Here is an 18772-nt window from a genome sequence, read left to right as displayed (position 1 = left end):
GCGCCGCCCGTGCCTCCGATGCCGCCGCCGCCGATGATGGCGCCACCACCGTTGCCGACGAGCTTGATGGAGTCAACGGCACAGCAACAACAACAATACTTGATGAGCATGCAGCAACAATCGGCGGCGTCGATGCCGATCCAGCGGGAGACGTCGATGACGATGCCGGCGGTCTGGACGAATGACGACCCGTCTCGCACGCTCTATCTCGTGTTGGCCGATCCCACGATGAGTGATCAAGTGCTGTGGCAAATTTTGTCGCCGTTCGGAGAAATTCGCGCGCTGTCGACCGAGATGCGACGCTCGTTGAACGCAGTGTTTATCGCATATTACGACGTGCGATGCGCAGAGAGCGCCAAGCGTACGTTGCAAATGTCCACGCACGTGTTTCACATGGTGGCGTACTCGGCGACGTGCGAATGGATCCCGGGCATGGAAAACCAAGGGCGTTTCTTAGCGTACGATGTCGGTTCGGGTGATGACGTTGAGCGCGAAGCCGAGCTTCGAAGCACTCTTGAAACGTTTGGCGACTTGAAGCGGTTGACGGTGCCAAAGGGACATGAGAATCATCGATTTGTGGAGTATTTCGACGTTCGACACGCCGAGACAGCGGTTATGGAGCTCCAGCGAGTCGGTTTCCGAGGCGCACCACTTCACGTCGACTTTCAGTGTGGACATCCGCAACAAATGCAGACGCAGTCCTTCTCCCCGCAGTCGCCGCCGACGCTCTCGCAGTACATGGGCGCACAAATGATGTCGAATATGTACTGGCCGTACGCAAATTCGATGGGACCGGGGATGCCGATGGGCGCGATGCAAGGATTTGGCTACCAAGGGTGGCCTACGGAGCAACAGCAGTACGGCTACGCAATGATGCAAGGTGTCGGGGGCTATGGCGCCAGTCGTCGCTCGCCGCGGACGAGCGGGGAATACATGCGTTCGCCGCGTACCAGCGAAAGCATGGCTCGATCAAGGTCGAGCGGTAATAGTGCAATAGATGGAGGGGCGAGATCGAATCCGGAGGAATTCATCTTTAGTATGGAAGAAGCGAACGATGAGGGCACGTCTGAACATCCCGAGGTACACGGCCGGACGACGCTCATGATTCGTAACATCCCTAACAAGTACAATCAAGCGATGATGTTGGACCTACTCAATCGCTCGTACGCGGGACAATATGACTTCTTTTACCTTCCAATCGACTTCAAGAACAAGTGCAATTTGGGCTACGCTTTTGTCAACTTCAAGTGTGCAAAGCAAACAGCGGCGTTTTACAAGGAATTCCATAAGCAAAAATGGGAGGAGTTCAATTCGCGAAAAGTTTGCGAAGTCACGTATGCGCGCGTGCAGGGGAAAGACGCGATGGTCGAGCACTTCAAAAACAGTAGATTCCCGTGCGAAAACGAGGAGTATTTACCCTTAGTCTTCGACACAGACGGGAACAAAACAAGCTGCCACACGTTGGGGCACACCTCGCTGAAGTAGCGACGCCTTATACCCTCGCGTCGCCATCGCGCGCGTCGCGTCGCGCGCTCGTCGCCTTATACACCATCGGCGAAATAAAAAAAAATTTAAAAGACGAGCGCCAGCGCTGCTATATTCACCATCTACTATTAATAGGAAATACGGCACGTCGCTACTTCAAAGCCAAAGTGCACTAAGCCGCGGTGTCGCTCACCCGAGTTTGCGAAGCGCCCGCCTCCACGAACTATACTCTTCGTCTGCTCTCTTTTGTTGCTCGCGCAAGACTGTGCGCGTCTTATCCCACGCCGCAACTTGCGCTTCAACTTCGATTCTTTCTATTTTGCTCGTCATTCTCTTGACTTCACGGCCTTTCGAATCTGTGGCTAGCGCGGCGAAAGGATCCGTGCGTGATCTGCGCTTCAACTCGTTGAATTTTTGAGTGAGCGATTGTAACTCTTCGATTCCCTTCGCCATCTCGTCCGCCATTTCAGGAGTGAATTGTGCGTCAAGGATGTGCGGGAAAATCATGTTGAGCAAATTTTCGCACAGTAAGTCAGAATCGAGCGTGCCCGGCTCGCCTAACCACGTCTCCGGATCGATGTCTGTGAGTCTAATTCTCGTCTCCTCGGTGCGTGTGAGTTGTTTCGCCGTCGTCCCGTCGAGTTCGTCTTCACCTCGCTCTTCAGCGCTCGCGGTCGGCCTGAACGACTGCACAGCTTCGGACAAATCTGATGCTTCGATCGTTTGCCCAGACTCCGTCGCGGATTCCTCGACCGCATCCTCGTCTTCACCCCCGCCACCAGCGACGGCGCGCGCTTCCTTTTCAATGACGCTTTGCGTGTCTTTATCGATCGACGTGCTTTCAAGCAAGCTCGCTACCTCGGTAGCTCGCGTGATCGCCATTTGACTCACGTAGTCGAACATACCGGCTCCGTCCCAACGCTTTTGTATCGCGGAGAGCGAGTTGGAGACTTGCGACGCAGACGGTCGCTGCGCGGGCACCGTCTTGAACATGCCGTCCAAAAGAGACGTCACAGCCTGGCTCGACCTATCGCCCGCACGTAGTCGCGAACCGTTGTCGACGACTTCCTCTATAACTCTCGCGCGCGTGGGCGTGCCGTCGCCCATCCAAGGTACGCGCCACTCCAAGCATTCCCACAAGACGACGCCGAGCGCGTAGATGTCTGATTTGTCGCCGCCGAATCCCTCCAACTCTTCGCCGACGATGGGAGGCCGAAGCATCTCGGGCGCCATCCAAAGCATCGTACCGACCGGTTGCCAACCTTTACCTAAACCTAACGCCTTCTCCACGGCCCCGCGCTTCGGGCGACGAGGCATTTTAGACACGGGCGCCGCGCTCCCGAAATCGCACAGCTTGGCTTGCAAGCGGTTCAGCTCCGACGACCAGGTGAGCAAAATGTTTGCCGTCTTGATGTCGCGGTGGGCGAACCCGGCGGTGTGTAAATACGTCAGCGCATCCGCCACATCTTTCATGAGCGTGGGAAAGTCGAGCAAAGGCATTTCTTCGGGCACGGGCGCCGGCGAACCGCTCGCGCCGGCGAACCGCGTCGCCTTGATTTCCTCGGCGCGAAGCGCGTTCCACAAATTCCCACTCGTGCAAAACTCTGTCACCATGTACGGTTGAGGCGTCTCGTCGTAGTGTTGCACCTTGACGATCCCCGGGTGATTCACTCGCGTCAGCAGAGTCGCCTCTCGCTTAAAATCGCGCCGAGAACTCACCGTCGACGCCGTCGCGCTCAAAATCTTCACCGCGTGCAGCGTCCCCTCCGCCCCCTGCCAAGACGTCTCATCCCCCCCACGCATCCCCGCGCTCGTCGCCTTATAAACCACCGCAAACGACCCCTGATCGACGCGTTCGCCCAAGCGCAGCCCTTGTCGCTCCAGCGCCCGCGCCAAGCCTCGCTCGTCGACGTCCACCACCTCCGCCGCCGCGCGCGCCGCGCGTCCGCGCCGCCTCGTCCGGCGTCCTCGCGCGCGCCGCCCGTCCGGTAGGACCCGCGTCGTCGACGCCGCCGCCATCCCTCGCGTCGCCATCGCGCGCGTCGCGTCGCGCGCTCGAATCGTTTCGTTTCGTTTCGTTTCGTTTCGTTTCGAATCGAATCGCTCGCGGTCTCTCGCGTCGTCGACGAATCCGACCGCGTCTCGCGCCTCGCGTCGCCGCGCGTCGCCCCGCGCGCGCGTCGCCGCGCCGTCGCCGCGCGTCGGCCCGCGCGTCGCGCTCTCGCGTCGCGCGCGACCGCGACCGCGCGACCGATCCCATCGACCGTTCGTGACTCATCGCGCGCGACGCCGATCCCATCGACGGTTCGCGACTCAACGCCAGCGAGGGCGCGCGCGACGCCCCGCGCGCGCGCGCGCCCGCACACGCGCGCGCGACATGGGCGACTCCGCCGCGGGCGACGCCAGCGCGGGCTCCAAGATCTTCGTCGGTGGACTCGATCGAACCGTCGATGAAGGTGCGACGCGATCGCGCGGGACGCGCGCGCGCGCGACGACGACGGACGCGACGCGACGCGCGATCGATCGCGCGATCGGTCGATCGCGCGCGACGGGACGATTCGCGATGCGCGATTCGACGCGGTGATCGAGCGCGCGGGGACTGACGAGACGACGACGCGAACGGACGCAGGCGTGGTGAGAAACTTTTTCTCGCAGTTCGGGCCGGTGATGGAGGTGCGCGACGCGAGAGGCGAGCGCGGCGCGCGATCGACGACGCGTCGGGGGGGCGCTAGGGTTTTCGCGATCGCGTGTGGGCGTATGCGCAAACAGTGCGGAAACAGTTCGCGCGCGGGCGAAGATTGCGCGATCGACTGACGATTTTTCCCCTCGGAAAACAGGTGCTGGTGATGCGCGACCCGCACAACCATCAAAGCCGAGGATTCGGGTTCATCACGTTTCAACGGGATGATTCCGCGAAGCAAGTGCTTCAAAACCGATACCACGACATGCTCGGTAAGCGCGTGGAGGTGAAGAGCGCGGTGCCGCGAGGACAGGCGCCGCCGCCGCAGCGCGGACCGCCGAGGAGCTCGCAAGGGTACGGATACGGCCAGCCTCGCGGGGGACCGGGCGGTGCCGCGGGACCCGGGTATGGGTACAGCGGACAGCAATACGGCGCACCGCAAGCCGGCGGTGCGCCGGGCGCGTACGACGGGGCGAACCCTTGGGGGACCCTCGGCGGCGACGCCGCGGGCGGACAAAAGCCCGGATACGGGTACGCCGGCGACGGTTCCAAGCCTCCGGGCGGCACCGCCGATGCGTCCAGCCACGGTTGGACCGAGCACACCGCACCCGAAGGGTACGTGTACTATTACAACAGCAGAACAGGTGTGAGCCAGTGGGAGCGACCCATGGAGCTCGACTTTCCGAAGTAATCCCTCGGAAGGGCGCCTCGGAAAACGTTGGGCGCGTCGCCGCGCGCACGCGTTCGTCTATCGTCCCTCTTCGTCCTCGTCGGCACCGTCCGACGACGCGAGAGCGACGATGTATTCGATCTCGCGCGCGCGCGTCGCGCCATCTTAAAGATCTAGCCAATAGATCTAGCGAGTAGTCACGGGCGCGCGTCGCTTAGCAAGCACGCGCGGGCCCCCGTAGCGCAACATAGTACACGGACTAGCGCACACGAGACGTCGACGCCATCGACGCGAAACGCTCGTTTCGCCGACATCGTCCGCGCGTCTCCTGTTCAAGTAGAGAACACTGATAGAAGTTTAACGCACGTTTGTTCAAACGACGCTCGGTCCCCGCGCCCCGGCGTCCCGGCGTTTGAGGCACCCTCGTCGCGCGCGCGCCGCGATCGCCCGTCGACGCCGCACTCATCGCCGCGCGCGCCGCGCTCGGGCCACGCGCGCGATGCACGTCACTATCGTCTCCCACCGCGTCCTCGCGCCCCTCCGCGCCGCGCGCGCGCCGCGCGACGCCGCGAAAGCGCCGCGCCCGGCGGTTACGACGCGCGCGCGACCGACGACGCTTCGACGCGCGCGCGTCTCTCGCGCGAGAGCCTCGACGCCGCGCGCGACGCGCGAGGACGCGCGCGACGATGCGCCGCGCGCGCGCGCGCGAACGCCGCGCGCGGTCGGCGGCTCGATGGACGACGCCGCGGTCGTCGACGCGCGCGCGGGCTGGCGCGCGACGCTCGAGACGACGGCGGCGAAGTGGCGGCCGACGGTCGAGCTCGGGGCGTTGTTCGCGGGATGGTACTACTTCTCTATCGCGTTTAACGTGTACCAAAAAGCGCTGCTGAAGGCGGTGCCGATGCCGCTGACGGCGACCTTCTTGGAGCTGGCGATAGGGAGCGCGCTGGTCGCCGCGTCTTGGGGGCTGGGGGCCAAGGCGAGGCCCGACGTGAAGACGTCGATGCTGAAACCGATCGCGACGCTGGGGATGGTGCACATGCTCGGGAACGCGCTGACGAATGTGTCGCTGGGGAAGGTGGCGGTGAGCTTCACGCACACCGTCAAGGCGTTGGAGCCGGTGTTCAGCGTCGGCTTGAGCGCCATTTTTCTCGGGAATATCCCGTCGCTGGCGATGTGCGCGTCTTTGGTGCCCATCATCGCCGGGGTCATGATCGCCAGCGCGACTGAGGTGTCGTTCAACATGGCTGGGTTCTTATCCGCCATGGGCTCGAACTTGACGTTTCAATCGCGCAACGTGTTGAGCAAATTCGTCATGACTGGAGACGACATGAAGAAGCTCGATTACGTCAACTTGCTGGGCGTGCTCACCATCGCGTCGACCGTGTTCGCGCTTCCCTTGGCGCTCGCGTTTGAGAGCTCGAAGATGAACGTCGCTAGTATCGTCGCCGGCGGCATGCCGCTCGCGGTGGCTGGTAAAAATCTCTTCATGGCGGCGCTCTGCTTCCAACTGTACCAGCAGCTGAGCTTCATGGTGCTTTCGAGAGTGAATCCCGTGACGCACAGCGTCGGCAACTCCCTCAAGCGCGTCGCCGTGATCGCCGCGTCTGTGATCATTTTCCGTAATCCAGTGAGCACGACGAACATCATAGGCACCGCCCTGGCGATTTTCGGCGTCATTCTTTACGGCCGAGTCAAGAAGCAGAAGTCGGCGTGAGCTCGAGCCGCGCCGAGGCGCTGCTTCGCACGCCGTACGCATCGCGCTTCGACGATTCCGCGTCGAGCTACAATTCTTGCGCGCGCAACGCATTCTTTTACGCAGCGTTCCTGTACCTTAATCCCTCCTTACCTTTAATGTTGTAACAAACTTCGCGAACTGCACTCGCCGGCGCTCGTCCCTCTTCTTCGCGATGACGTGCGTCACCACCTCGACCGCGCGCACCGCCGTTTTCGCCCCTCGACGCCATCGGGCGCATCATCGACGATGCGCGCGCGTGTTCGCGCTCGCCGAAGCGCGCGTCGACGCCTCCCCGAGCGCCGAAGACGTCGCGAAGGCTAAGACTTGGCCCACCTGGGGGTGCGAGGCGAGCGAGTTCCCGTGGACGTACGGCTCGAGCGAGACTTGCTACGTCATCGAGGGCGAGTGCGTCGTGACCCCGGACGATGGATCGGCGCCCGTGCGCTTGACGCCGGGAACGCTCGCGACTTTTCCCGCGGGCATGTCTTGCACGTGGAACGTCACGAAGGCGATAAAGAAGCACTATTCCTTTCACTGAGACGCGCGACGGGCGCGTCTGAAACGTTCGACGGCGTTTGGTTCCTAACGCGCGTGCATTGTTTGACTACAAAGCGTGATGCTAATCGAAGAGTTGCTCCGCCGTGGCGTATCTCAAGTACGCCGCAGCGCCGCCGACGCACAAATATCCGGGCATGTTGAACGCGGCGACCCAAGGATCGCGAGCGGTGTCTAAAACTAAACCCGTGAACCAAGGACCGATCATGCCCGCCATAGCGCCGCAACCGTTGCTCATACCCATGAGCACGCCGGCCAGTCGAGGGGCGACGTCCATGTGGTTCACCGCGTAACCGCCGCGCGCGACGGCGAGCGCGCCTAAAGCGATAGAGCTCACGAACGCGGCGGAGCCGACGCTCGTACACAGCGGCAACGACCATAGCGCCAACGCCGCGAGGACGAATCCGATAGTGTTCAATAATTTACGCACGTACGTCGGCGAATACGCCTTGGACGACATCATCTTGTCCGCCACGATCCCGCCGACGTTCGAACACGTCCCCATGACCAAGTACGGTATCATCTTCAGCCACGTATACGACCCGGCGTCGAGTCCTAACTTTTGCTCGTAAAACGTCGGCATCCACGACATCAAAATGAAGAATGCGTAATGAAACGTAAAGTTGTTCAACATGATTACCAGCACCGCGGGCGACGTCAACAACCCCCCCCACGGCGTACCGCGCGGTTTCCTAGCCCCCATCGCCCCGGGTAACACCGTCGTGTCCTCAAACGGCCGCAAGATCGACATCTTCTCGTTCACCGCGTTCCACGCGAGCAACCACGCGAACGCGCAACACCCCGTCGCCGTCGTCGCGAACGCCGCGCCGCCCAATCGCATCGCCACCGGCACCGCCACCATCGCGAACGCGCTGCCAAAATACATCCCACTCGTCATAAAACTCACCGCTCGATTTCTTTCCTGCGTCGGGATCGCTTGCGCCAGCATCGAGTGCATCGACGGGAACACCGTCCCCATCGCGCCGCCGACGCCGACGCGGCACCACCAAATCGCCCTCGTTCGGCTTCCATCGCTCGGCGTGAGCGCGCTCATCAGTCCCCACAGCGCGAACGCCCACACGATGACCTTTTGTCCGCCGATTCGCGTCGCCAGCGCGCCTCCTGGGACTTGCGTGGCGGTGTATCCATTGTAAAATGCCGAGTGCACCGAGCCTTGAATCGTCTTCGGAATCCAAGCGTCGCGCGCGATGGCGGTGTACACGATCGGGAAGCCGACGCGGTCGATGTAACACGCGAACGCGGCGGCGAAAGTGAGGACGACGAGGGCGAGGCGAGGGGCGGGGAGGGGGGCAGGCATGCCGCCTCGCGCGGCCGCGCTGTGCGGCGACGGTGGAGCGGGACGTCGAGCGGGACGCGGCGATTGTGAGCTACTTACTACTAAAAGCTAGGCTAATCTCCCGAGCGCGACAAGGAGGTGTTTGTGTTTTTGAGCGTCGTTGGCGATTGCCCGCGCGCGCGCGATGGCGTCGTCGTCGGGGGCGACGCGCGCCGCCAAATCGACGAGACGAGACGCGCCGTCTCGCGCCTGTTTCGTCGAGCGCGCGTCCAGCGCGAGCTTCAAAAGCTCGAACTCTACGCGAAGTGTACTCGCCGTCGGTCTAAGCTGACTGAGATTCGAGGTGAACTCGGAGCGTAACGCGTCGACGAGTCGCGCCGCGATGTCTTGCGAGATGGCCGTGGCGAGTTCGGGCACCGTGGACGTCGCAGACTCGTACGTTGAACGCACCCGATGCAAGACATCGACGCATTCCGGGCGTGATTCTAACGTTTTCTCCACCGGTGCTGCGAACCAACGGCGCACTGCGACGATAATTGCGCTCATTTCGCCACCGACAAATTCGTCCAGAAACATTTGCGTGGTTCGTGAGATGTCGTCTCTGAACGCCACGCGATTCGCCTCGTTACCTATTCCGGTCCCAGTAAAATTGAACTCATCGAAAAATACCGCGCACCAATTTTCGATCTGTTTCAGAGCGGCCAACGACGCCAACGGACCACGCCGAAGTTCGCGTGCCAGCGCCACGAGCGAGCGAGCAGCGTCGTAAAAGGTGTCAATCAAACTTCCCACGTCTCGTGAACCGGCGTTGATCATCCAAGGCGTGAACCGCTCATCGAGCCAGTATTCCGCGGTGATTTGAAATACGACGCGTGCATCACGGAAGAACGACTGTGTGGTCGTCTCGAGGCGTTGGTCTTGCGCGAGCGGTTGCGCCGCCAACTTGAGCGCTTGTTCCAAGTGCACGCGCAAACTGACGCTAAAACGCGTGTATTGTTGCTGCAGTGCCTCGAGCAAGTCCGGTTGTAAGCTTAATCGCGTGCCAAGAATATCGTATGAATACGATAACGAAAAGCCGATGCAAGACATTTTCGCGCACTTGTCAATTAAGACGTCAAAGCGACGATTCGCTTGCTCGGCGTCAGTTTCAATTGTCCGCTTGTTGAGACTGTTGTCAAACCTGGATTTCATGAAACCAACGTATACCGATTGGATCTTAGTCGACGCATCACGCGCGTATGACGACGCACACGTGTCCATGAGAGTCACGAAGCGCCAGACGCGAACGAAAAGCGCGCGATATCCTCGACTGAGCGTCTCGACGTCAAAGTCATCGCTCGAGGCCGTGTTCGTCAGTTCCTCGCACGCGTACTCCACTAATCTATCTAAATAAATATGCACGGCATTACCGGCAGCCGTGACTTCACCCTGACTCGACGTCAACGCGGGCCTGCAAAGTTTCAACGTCTGCAGCGCCGTGACGATTCTTTCCGCGTGAGCGTCGTCGAGGTCTCCCACGTACAAGCGTTCGTACATGCGCTCCTCCGCGGATTTCACGTTTTCTTCGACTTCATCCAAGACCGCATCTAAGACGCGCGAGCGTTTGCCGCTGAAAGCCGCGCGCGCGCGACGATACGTCTCCGCCGCGCGCGCGTACTCTCCTCGCGACAGCGCTTCTCGCACCGCTCCCGGAATCCCGAACACGTCCTCGTGCCGCTCCATCGCCTCGAGCGCGCGCGCAATCTTCTCCCGTCTCTCCTCGATCGCAAAGACCTCCCTCAAGCTCTCCCTCGCGCTCTTCCACGCTCGCGACAGTCGCGCCTCCAACTCCGCCGTCGCGCCGAATTCGCCCGCCTCCTCTCGCCCTCTTCGCAGCACCCCTCTCGCGTCCTCCATCGCGTCCAAGCACGCCAGCACCGTCGGCAACTCCTCCGCCGCCGACATTCGCGTCGACGCCCGCACCGCGTCGATCTCCGCCTCCAGCCTCGTCGCCCCTCTCGCCAGCTCTTCGCGCGTTCGCTCGCCGTGCGCCGCGACGAGATACGCCCTCGCGTCGAACCCCTCCTCCGTCGTCGTCATCCTCGCCAGCGTCGCGCGGCGCGCGCGTTTCTCATCCCACGCGTCGACGTCTTCGCCCGCCGTCGCGCGCGCGCGCTCGACGAGCGCGACGGCGTCGACGCCTTCGAATCCCAGCGCGTCCTCCACGCGCGACGAATCGCTCGCGCGTCGCGCGTCCGGCGCGCTCGACGACGCGCCGCGCGTCGCATCGCGTCGACGTCGACGATCGGCGAGCGCGCGCGCGCGCGCGCCGACGTCGCGCGCGTCGACGTCGCGCCACGTCGTCGGTTCGCGCGTCGTCATGTGCGGTCGTTACGTCGTTACTTGGCGTCGCTCGCTCGCGCGCGCGCGCGTCCGCGGCGCGCGACGCGACGCGACGCGACGCGCGCGCGAGCGCGACGACGGTCCGGATCGCGCGCGCGCGGTCGCGTGCGACGCGGCGCCGGCGACGCGAGACGCGCGCGCGATGACGACGCCGATTGCCGCCGGCGCGGCCGACGACGGATCGACGACGCGACGCGAACGCGCGACGCCTCGAACGCCGACGAGCGACGCGCGGCGAGAGCGCGACGCGCGCGACGCGCGCGAGACGTCGGAGACGGTCGCGGAGGCGTGCGCGCGAGGATGGGGACGGGTGCCGCTGCTGCGGGCGGCGGCGAGCGAGGCGCGCGCGAGCGCGGCGAAGACGTTGGACGACGCGTACGCGCGGGCGTGCGAAGCGGCGCCGAGCGTTGGGTCGGTGGCGATGCCCGGGAGTGAGAGGGAGTCCATGCCGTCGCCGTCGTCCGGAGAGCGCGGACGGAGCGGAGAGACGCTGCGCGAGCACTGGGAATGCCTGCGGGCGTTGGATAAGCAGTTGGCGAACGCGGCGGCGTCGTTTTCGGACGATGACGGCGCGTTCACGTACGCGAGCGCGTATGAAGTGGCGAGGGAGTGGAACGGGGTGGTGTTGGAGGTTAAAGCGCCGAAACCGACGCTGAAATCTCCCAATGGGTTGTCCAAGGAGGAGTATAAGAAGGTCATCGGCGCGTCGCAGTGGATTCGAGGCGTCATCGAAGGGGCGACGAGGATATCGTTATTGAGCATAGAAGCGATGCCGGTGCCGGCGGCGTGGCAAGAATCGTTGCAGGCGAACGCGAAAGAGACGATAGGGGTGCGTTTGTACAACGAACTGAGCGTGAGTTACGGGTTCGATCCCGAGGCGTTGGCGGATCGCGAGTCCTTCTGGGGGAGCGATTTGACGGAAGAACACGCGGTGATGAGCGACATCGACGTCGTAGCGCAATTAGACGCGCTAGAAAAAGCGGAAGCGGTGTGGAGTGCGAAGTTGAAGGAGCAACAAACGATCGACTCGTTGGAAACTCTGAAGACTTGGGGACACGGTTCTCGCGCGAAGACGCTCGCTCGACGACTTCGAAACTCGAGCGCGTACCGCAGAGTGCTCTATGCGAGATACCCCAACGCCGAGTTCACTTCACTCCAACAGATGAAACTCGCGAGGAACGACAACGTGGCTTTGGCCGCCTTGGCGTCCTACGCCGGCGGTCTCATTCGCGTCGCGTCGTCGCTCCGCGAGCGCACGCTCGACGTTCTCGAGGTCCATCACGCCGCGCTCGGCGAAGCCAATCCCCATCGCAAGTCCCCGAAGCCGTTCGGCGTGTTCGACTACATCTCGTTCACCGCCAGTCGCACGTCTGAGCTCGTCTACGAGCTCGGAAAGTCGCTCGAACGCACCTACGACGGCACCCGCGCCCTCGTCGGCGTCGACGGCCGCGGCTGCTCCGCGCAGCCCACCGCCGCGCTCGCCGACCGCTCTCCCGCCGCGATTCACTTCGTCTCCGACACCGATGACTCCGACGACGATTGACCGCCCGCATTCGGGCCGTTGTATTTTATTCACCGCATCGCCGCGTCCTCTTCGCCGCGTCGTCGTCGCCCTCGTCTTCGCGCCGAGATTCAAACCAGCCCAGCCCCGGCCGCGCCCACCCCACGTCGGCGTCAGACCTCGCCGCGCGCGCGCGTCCGACCGCTCGCGCGCGCGATGGACGCCGCCGCGCTCGCCCCGATCGATCCCTCGCGCGCGCGCGACGCCGATCCCGCGAGCGACGACGAAAACCGCGCGCGACCGGCGCAAGATGACGACGCCGTCTTCGACGAGTTTCGACACTCGAACGGTGTTTTAGCGCGCGTCGGCGGCGACGAAGGCGCGGAGACGCGCGCGGTCGGATCGTTAGACGCGCCGTCGCAGTCGTCGCCGCCCTGGATGCGGAAGGGGGAGACGAAGGCGAAGACGCAGTCGAGGAAGAGAGCGCGGGAGGCGGGCGGCGGCGACGACGATTCCTTCCTGGCGGACGACGACGAGGATTTGAGCGAAGACGCGAGCGAGAGCGAGATGGCGGAAGAGAGCGATGCGGACGCGGCGAGCGAGTCGTCGCTTGGAAGCGCGAGCGATGAGGACGAGGGCGCGGGATTCGGCGGAGGGGGGGCGCACTACGCGGAGGATTTTTCTACGAATCCCGTGGCGAGCAGATTTCGGGCGCCGGCGGTGAAGGGCGTGGTGTTAAAGAACGTCGACCCGAAGCGCTATCCCCCGGGAACGAAGCCTACGTTGAAGTTTAGCGTGAAGAAGCCGGTTGCGGCGAGAGCGGTCGTGCGATCGGAGGATGAAGATAGCGATAGCGGAAGCACGTCGGACGAGGAGAGCGAAGAAGAGGACGCAGGCGCGAGGCAAAGGAGCGAAACTAAGGCGCGGCTGGACGCGCTCGCGCAGGAAGCTAGGGACGCGAGAGGCGCGCCAAGTTACAGACAGCGCGAAGACTACGTCATGCAGCGAGAGGATGATGAGTTTGATGATTATCGTCCGGATCAGGAGGATTGGAAAAACGCCGGGGGAGACGCGACGGAGGATGAGGACCGAGCGTACGAAGAGTGTAAGAACATGTCGAAGCGGTTGCGAAATACGCTGAAGGAAGCGGCGCACGCTGAGAATGGTCGATTGCCAGTGTTTTCAGTTGACAACGTCGTCGAGGCGACGGGAGGTATGGACAGCGGAACGTTTTCGGTCAATCTTAAACCGTATCAAATGGTCGGCGTAAACTTTCTCATGCTTTTACAGCAAAACGCGATTCCAGGCGCTATCTTGGCAGACGAAATGGGTCTTGGAAAGACCGCCCAAGCGATTGCGTTCATAGCGACGAGTCGATATCACCCAGACACTGGCGCGCTTGCCGAGAACGGCGTGCGTTGGCCGCGCGTGGTCTCCAAGCCAAATCCCGTCCTCGTAGTCTCTCCGGCGAGTCTTCTGGAAAACTGGAAGCGTGAACTCGGCATGTGGGCCCCAAATATGCGCGTTGGTGTGTTTCACGGCGAAAGTCGCGCAGACGTCCGACAAACGGAAGAATATCATCGAGAGCGAACCGGCGAATGCTGCTACGACGTCATCATTGTTTGCTATTCTTTATTCGAACGTGACTCTATCGAGTCGCAAGATAATCGTTCGTGGTTACAACGCATGGAGTTTTCTCACTTAATCCTAGACGAGGCGCACTTGCTAAAGAACAGAGACGCGCAGAGAACAATAAGGTTGACAAGAACGGCGCGCAAGGCGCACTATCGTCTCCTGCTCACCGGAACTCCTCTTCAAAACAACCTTCGCGAACTCGAGGCGTTGATTGAATTCGTGTTACCAGGCTTACTGAAACACGGCGAACTTGGCGAGGGCCTCGAAGAAGACGACCAATCCGAACGTAGGGTCAAGAAAGTGCGACGCATTCTGGAACCTTTCGTGCTCAGACGCCTCAAAGAAACTGTCGCGAAGCAATTGGCGCCGAAGGTGCAAGTGAAGGATGTCATCGCGATGAGCGGAAGACAAGCTGAGGCATATAAGCTCGCCGTCGATCGAATTCGTCGTGAGGCGTTAGAAGGCAAGGCGCGAAGTGCGAATGGCATCGGTTTGGCCCAGTCAAGGTTGAAAGCAATTTTCGTGCATTTACGCAAGGTTGCGAATCATCCTTTACTCGTGCGAAACGAATACACCGACGAGGACTTGATTGAAATCGCCGACATCTGTCACAAAAAACGAGTTTTCGGCCCCGACGCTCGACTCGAGCGCGTCAAGGAGCACGTGAGCGGCTTGAGCGATTTCGGTTTACATCAGCTCTGCGGCGATTACATGCTTGACGGCGCGCTTAAGGACAAGATGCTGGACCCCGAGATCGGTTTGCAGAGCGCTAAGGTGCAACGCTTGCAGGAACTTCTCGTCGAGTTGAAGGCGAAAGGCTCTCGCCCGCTGATATTTTCTCAGTGGAAAATCATGCTCGACATCCTAGAGTGGGTCCTTCATCACATGGGTTGGAAATACGCCCGACTTGACGGAGACACCGCGGTGGATAACAGACAAGAGTTGGTCGACAGATTCAACGCCAAGGATTCATACCTCGACACTTTCATCCTATCCACGCGCGCCGGCGGCCAAGGCTTAAACCTCACCGGCGCCGACACCGTCATCTTGCACGACTGCGACTTCAACCCACAGATAGATCGTCAAGCCGAAGACCGTTGCCACCGTCTCGGCCAAACGAAGACAGTCACCGTCTACCGTCTCGTCACCGAAGGCAGCGTCGATGAAAAAATCGTCGCCATCGCCGAGCAAAAGCTGAACCTCGGCAGCACGATTCTCGCCGAGGGCGATCAAGCCAAGCCCGACGCCAAGGACGAGACGCGCGCGATGCAAGCCATCATAGAAGAGTTGGTCGCGTCCGGTGATTGAATACCAAAACACTCGCGGTCGCGCTCGCCTTTAGACGCCACTCGACGGTTCGCATGTTGTTCCATGACTGACGCGAAGTCGACGACGCGCACGCGCGCGCCCGACGCCCTCGACATGCGCAAAGGCGTGGAAGAGCGCGACCCGACGTACGCCGAGGCGACCGCGCGCGCGCGCGCGCTCGGTCGAACGACGGCGCGCGATTTTCGCGGTTTCCATCGCTGCCGCGGTGGCACCGGCGACGAGTGCGGGGGCGCCTGCCGCGCGGTCTGCCGCGCCTGTCCGATCTGCGCCTACAACGTCTCGTGCGGCGACGGATGCACGGACGCGATCTGGTGCTGGTGCGGCGTGCCGGTGCCCGCGCTGTCGTGCGTCACCGCGTTCGCGCTCGACGAGGACGACGGCTCGGGCGCCTTTGTCGCGCGCGACAAGCAACGGCAGAAGAGCTGCGCGTTCGTCCCGCTCGATCGAGAGACCGGGCGGTACGCGGTGTACGTCGCGCACTGTCGAGGATGCGGCACGGAGTTCAGGGACGATTCCGAGCCCGCGTGCGTCGCGGAGGTGTGGCCGCTCGCCGGCGGTTAGAGACTCGTAGCAAACGCGTTTGCAATCGTCATCTCGCGGCGCGCGCTCGCGCGACGCGGGATTAATTTCGTCGACGATATCGCGGCGCGAATCGCGCGCGTCGACGACGCGCGACGCGACGCGACGGCGCCATGCCGAACTTTTTCGAACGCGCGTCGGCTGGGCTTAATTCACTGATAAACGACGCCACGATACGCGCGCGCGCGGCGAAATCGACGACGAGCGCGCTCGGAAAGGTTGGCGGAGAGTTTGGCGAACGGCTCGGTCGCGCGCTGCAGCACGCGGCGACGCTGAGTCGAAAGAATCGGGAGTTGGAGACGGATGAACTTTGTGATTTGCAAGTGGGCGCGAACTGTTACGCCGACTCGCCCGGGTTCATGCGGACGCAGTTGTGGGAGTCCCTGCTCGATCGCGCCGAGCGCGAGGGTGGGCACGGATTGGCGAGCTCGAGCGACGGCGCGGAGGGCGATATCTTGGACGACATGGCGGCGGTGCTGACGGCGGACGGCGGGTACTACGAAGTGTTGCGAGAGGCCTTCGAGGCGAAGAGCGAACGCGCGCGCGTGGCGGAGACGAGCGCTGGGGATGGTGCGTGCGTTAAAGCATCGAAAGGCTGGGACGAGAACGTCGGTGCGGCTATCGAGCGGGATCTGTCGAGGACGTTTCCGAATCATGAATTTTTCGCCGCGGCGACGACGAAGGGCGCCGACGGGCGACGGGCGTTGGCCAACATACTGAAGGCGTACGCGATACACGACACAAAAGTTGGTTACTGCCAAGGCATGGCTTTCGTCGCGGGCGTGCTTCTGATATACCTATCCGAAAATCGTGCGTTCGCGGCGTTCGTCACGCTCATGGAGAGCAGCGATTTCCGCTCGATGTACCTACGCTCGATGGAAGGCTTGAAGACGCGTCTACGCCAACTCGCCGTCGTACTTCGCGTGAAGAACGCTACACTGGCGCAACACTTAGAAAAGCATGACGTTGCACCTGTGTTATACGCGTCGGGGTGGTTCATGTCTGCCTTTGCTTCTGACTTTCCCGTTCGATTCAGTGGACGCGTCATGGACTGTCTCTTAGCGCAACGTTCTCCGTCGCTCATCATGCGCATCTGTATATCCTTTCTGAACGAAGCCGCGGTGGATTTACTCAAACTCGACGACTTCGAAGCAATTGTGGTGTACCTGAAGACAGAACCTAGAGCTTGGCCCCGAGAACGCTTGAACGCCGTCATGGAAAGCGCGCTCGCCATGGCCGAGCTCACCGACGAAGCAGTCAGACGCATGGACGCCGAAGCGCTGGCAAAGGATGACGTACCACGAGTCATATCCCCCGCACCCTCTAAGAAGAAAAAGAAGAACAAGAAAAAGACGACTGGCGAGCCGTCGACGTCGACGTTGATTGACTCACCCGAAGAACCACCCGCCACAGATGACGTCGAGGACGTCGAGGACGAGGAAATTGTAGACGTCGAGGACGAGCAAATTTTAGACGTCTTGGCGCTCCTCGATCTCGACGATTGGACCACTCTCGATTACTCCGAACGACCAAACTGATAGTTGCTCTCGAATATGCCCTTGTGATACGTATAGACGCTTTGACCGAGCCTTCGTGCGTCAGTACGCGCCTCGCGCGGCGGCGGCTTTCGACGGCATGCCCGCCGCGCGCGAAGACGCAGCGTCCGAGTACCCCGTCATCGATGTCGGCCCTTTACTCAGCGCCGGCGATCCGAACGAGGACGTTCGCTTCATTCTTGCCCGACGACGCGAGGTCGGTCGAGCGCTTCTCGCCGCGTGCGAACGGTTCGGCTTCTTTTCCATCGTATGCACCATTCAAAAGGAATCAATCCCGTGGGCCGACGTCGTTGACCTGTTAACGCTGAACACCCGTGATGATTTGCCCGACGACTTTCTCTGGGAGTACGCGCGGCATGACCGGTCAGAAGGGTGTCTGATCGAGGGGAAAGATTTGACCTTTGCACACGTCGACGCGTGGTTTTCACAGAAACAGGCTGACAAGGACGCGTACGCGATGACGAACGGAAGAGGATATCAACGAATAGGGGAGAATGTGACGAATGGGAGACGAGATCAGCACGAAGCCATTGATTTTTATCGACCGTGTGCCGTTAGTGATGGTGGTTTGCGCGCGCCGCATCCGTACATTGGTCCGAACGATTTGAACGAGCGCGTCGACAGATACGCGAAAGGGATGACGCGCATTGGTAAATATATTTTGCGCGCGCTATTGGGCGCGATTCGGAAAGAATACCTCCACTATCGCATAGCGGACGACTTCACAGAGGACATACTCGAGGATGACATCGCGGGATGTCCGTTTTGGATCTTACGGCTCATAAACTCGCCCGGTTGCGATTCCGATGGCGAGAAAACTTCGTGCGGTTGGCACACCGACTACGGTTTGCTGACTTTCATTCACGCCACGCATCCAGGCTTACAAATCGAAGTATCAGGCAAGATTATCGATGTTCCTCACCATCCAGAACACATGGTCTGTAACGTTGGCGAGATGCTTCAGCTCTTCACGGACGACAGTCTCAAAGCCACCCGGCATCGCGTCGTCCGAAAGCCGAGCGACGAAAACTGCGCGCGTCCTCGTATTTCGATTGCGTTCTTTTATGAACCCAACTACGACGCTGTGATATCGAACAGGCATCTCACGGATCAAAGTGCTTTGGAATCGGGTTACTCATCTCCGCGCGAGGTGCGATACGCCGACTTCTTGCGACAAAAGGTCGCCACGAACTTCGCAAAGGTTGACGAGGACCCTCGGGCGTAGGAGTCGACGAGCGTTCGCGCGCGCAGCGGCAGACGTTGACGCCCTACATGCGGGTCCACGATGCGCAACGCGTGTCTCGTGATGTATTGACGTCACGCGCGCGCGCGCTACCGCACGGGCGCGCCCGCACAGCGCGCGCG

General features: G+C 61.6%; 12 protein-coding genes across 12 annotated transcripts; 9 read left to right on the top strand and 3 right to left on the bottom strand.

The window, feature by feature from the left end:
- Positions 1-1038: 1038 nt before the first annotated feature.
- Positions 1039-1485, top strand: OSTLU_38903 (predicted protein; the record flags this gene model as incomplete). The annotated part of the gene is made up of 1 exon (XM_001417933.1): positions 1039-1485. The coding sequence occupies one exon, from the start codon at positions 1039-1041 to the stop codon at positions 1483-1485; it is 447 nt and encodes a 148-aa protein (XP_001417970.1).
- Positions 1486-1674: 189 nt separating this feature from the next.
- Positions 1675-3504, bottom strand: OSTLU_87238 (predicted protein; the record flags this gene model as incomplete). The annotated part of the gene is made up of 1 exon (XM_001417682.1): positions 1675-3504. The coding sequence occupies one exon, from the start codon at positions 3502-3504 to the stop codon at positions 1675-1677; it is 1830 nt and encodes a 609-aa protein (XP_001417719.1).
- Positions 3505-3856: 352 nt separating this feature from the next.
- On the top strand, positions 3857-5211 carry OSTLU_24530 (predicted protein). Its single transcript, XM_001417932.1, has 3 exons — positions 3857-3941; positions 4115-4158; positions 4323-5211. Exons 1-3 carry the CDS (start codon positions 3863-3865, stop codon positions 4854-4856), a joined length of 657 nt encoding a protein of 218 aa, XP_001417969.1. The 5' UTR covers positions 3857-3862; the 3' UTR covers positions 4857-5211.
- A 357-nt stretch (positions 5212-5568) lies between these two features.
- On the top strand, positions 5569-6689 carry OSTLU_49715 (DMT family transporter: glucose-6-phosphate/phosphate; the record flags this gene model as incomplete). The annotated part of the gene is made up of 1 exon (XM_001417931.1): positions 5569-6689. One exon carries the CDS (start codon positions 5569-5571, stop codon positions 6550-6552), a length of 984 nt encoding a protein of 327 aa, XP_001417968.1. The 3' UTR covers positions 6553-6689.
- A 203-nt stretch (positions 6690-6892) lies between these two features.
- OSTLU_9903 (predicted protein) lies at positions 6893-7105 on the top strand (the record flags this gene model as incomplete). Its single annotated transcript, XM_001417930.1, has 1 exon — positions 6893-7105. A coding segment is annotated over one exon (213 nt), but the record flags the coding sequence as incomplete, so codon positions are not given.
- An 87-nt stretch (positions 7106-7192) lies between these two features.
- OSTLU_94272 (MFS family transporter: phosphate) lies at positions 7193-8446 on the bottom strand (the record flags this gene model as incomplete). The annotated part of the gene is made up of 2 exons (XM_001417681.1): positions 7193-7855; positions 7892-8446. 2 exons carry the CDS (start codon positions 8444-8446, stop codon positions 7193-7195), a joined length of 1218 nt encoding a protein of 405 aa, XP_001417718.1.
- An 87-nt stretch (positions 8447-8533) lies between these two features.
- OSTLU_15365 (predicted protein) lies at positions 8534-10504 on the bottom strand (the record flags this gene model as incomplete). The annotated part of the gene is made up of 1 exon (XM_001417680.1): positions 8534-10504. The coding sequence occupies one exon, from the start codon at positions 10502-10504 to the stop codon at positions 8534-8536; it is 1971 nt and encodes a 656-aa protein (XP_001417717.1).
- Positions 10505-11228: 724 nt separating this feature from the next.
- On the top strand, positions 11229-12395 carry OSTLU_31627 (predicted protein; the record flags this gene model as incomplete). The annotated part of the gene is made up of 1 exon (XM_001417929.1): positions 11229-12395. The coding sequence occupies one exon, from the start codon at positions 11229-11231 to the stop codon at positions 12348-12350; it is 1122 nt and encodes a 373-aa protein (XP_001417966.1). The 3' UTR covers positions 12351-12395.
- Positions 12396-13421: 1026 nt separating this feature from the next.
- On the top strand, positions 13422-15251 carry CHR3509 (predicted protein; the record flags this gene model as incomplete). Its single annotated transcript, XM_001417928.1, has 1 exon — positions 13422-15251. The coding sequence occupies one exon, from the start codon at positions 13422-13424 to the stop codon at positions 15249-15251; it is 1830 nt and encodes a 609-aa protein (XP_001417965.1).
- Positions 15252-15314: 63 nt separating this feature from the next.
- Positions 15315-15833, top strand: OSTLU_92731 (predicted protein; the record flags this gene model as incomplete). The annotated part of the gene is made up of 1 exon (XM_001417927.1): positions 15315-15833. One exon carries the CDS (start codon positions 15315-15317, stop codon positions 15831-15833), a length of 519 nt encoding a protein of 172 aa, XP_001417964.1.
- A 656-nt stretch (positions 15834-16489) lies between these two features.
- Positions 16490-16900, top strand: OSTLU_8298 (predicted protein; the record flags this gene model as incomplete). Its single annotated transcript, XM_001417926.1, has 1 exon — positions 16490-16900. A coding segment is annotated over one exon (411 nt), but the record flags the coding sequence as incomplete, so codon positions are not given.
- A 572-nt stretch (positions 16901-17472) lies between these two features.
- On the top strand, positions 17473-18632 carry OSTLU_31624 (predicted protein; the record flags this gene model as incomplete). The annotated part of the gene is made up of 1 exon (XM_001417925.1): positions 17473-18632. The coding sequence occupies exon 1, from the start codon at positions 17487-17489 to the stop codon at positions 18630-18632; it is 1146 nt and encodes a 381-aa protein (XP_001417962.1). The 5' UTR covers positions 17473-17486.
- Positions 18633-18772: the final 140 nt, after the last annotated feature.

Source organism: Ostreococcus lucimarinus, chromosome 5, assembly GCF_000092065.1.
Source record: "Ostreococcus lucimarinus CCE9901 chromosome 5, complete sequence".
Taxonomy (NCBI): domain Eukaryota; kingdom Viridiplantae; phylum Chlorophyta; class Mamiellophyceae; order Mamiellales; family Bathycoccaceae; genus Ostreococcus; species Ostreococcus sp. 'lucimarinus'.
The sequence above is the reverse complement of the archived record's forward strand: the minus strand, read 5'-3'. Positions and strand labels throughout refer to the sequence as shown.

Excerpts from the sequence above, each read along its gene's own strand:
- OSTLU_24530 (XM_001417932.1), top strand. The coding sequence starts at position 3,863 with ATGGGCGACTCCGCCGCGGGCGACGCCAGCGCGGGCTCCAAGATCTTC. Across the intron at positions 3,942-4,114 it reads CGATCGAACCGTCGATGAAG|GCGTGGTGAGAAACTTTTTC; the intron begins GTGCGACGCGAT and ends GAACGGACGCAG. Across the intron at positions 4,159-4,322 it reads AGTTCGGGCCGGTGATGGAG|GTGCTGGTGATGCGCGACCC; the intron begins GTGCGCGACGCG and ends CTCGGAAAACAG.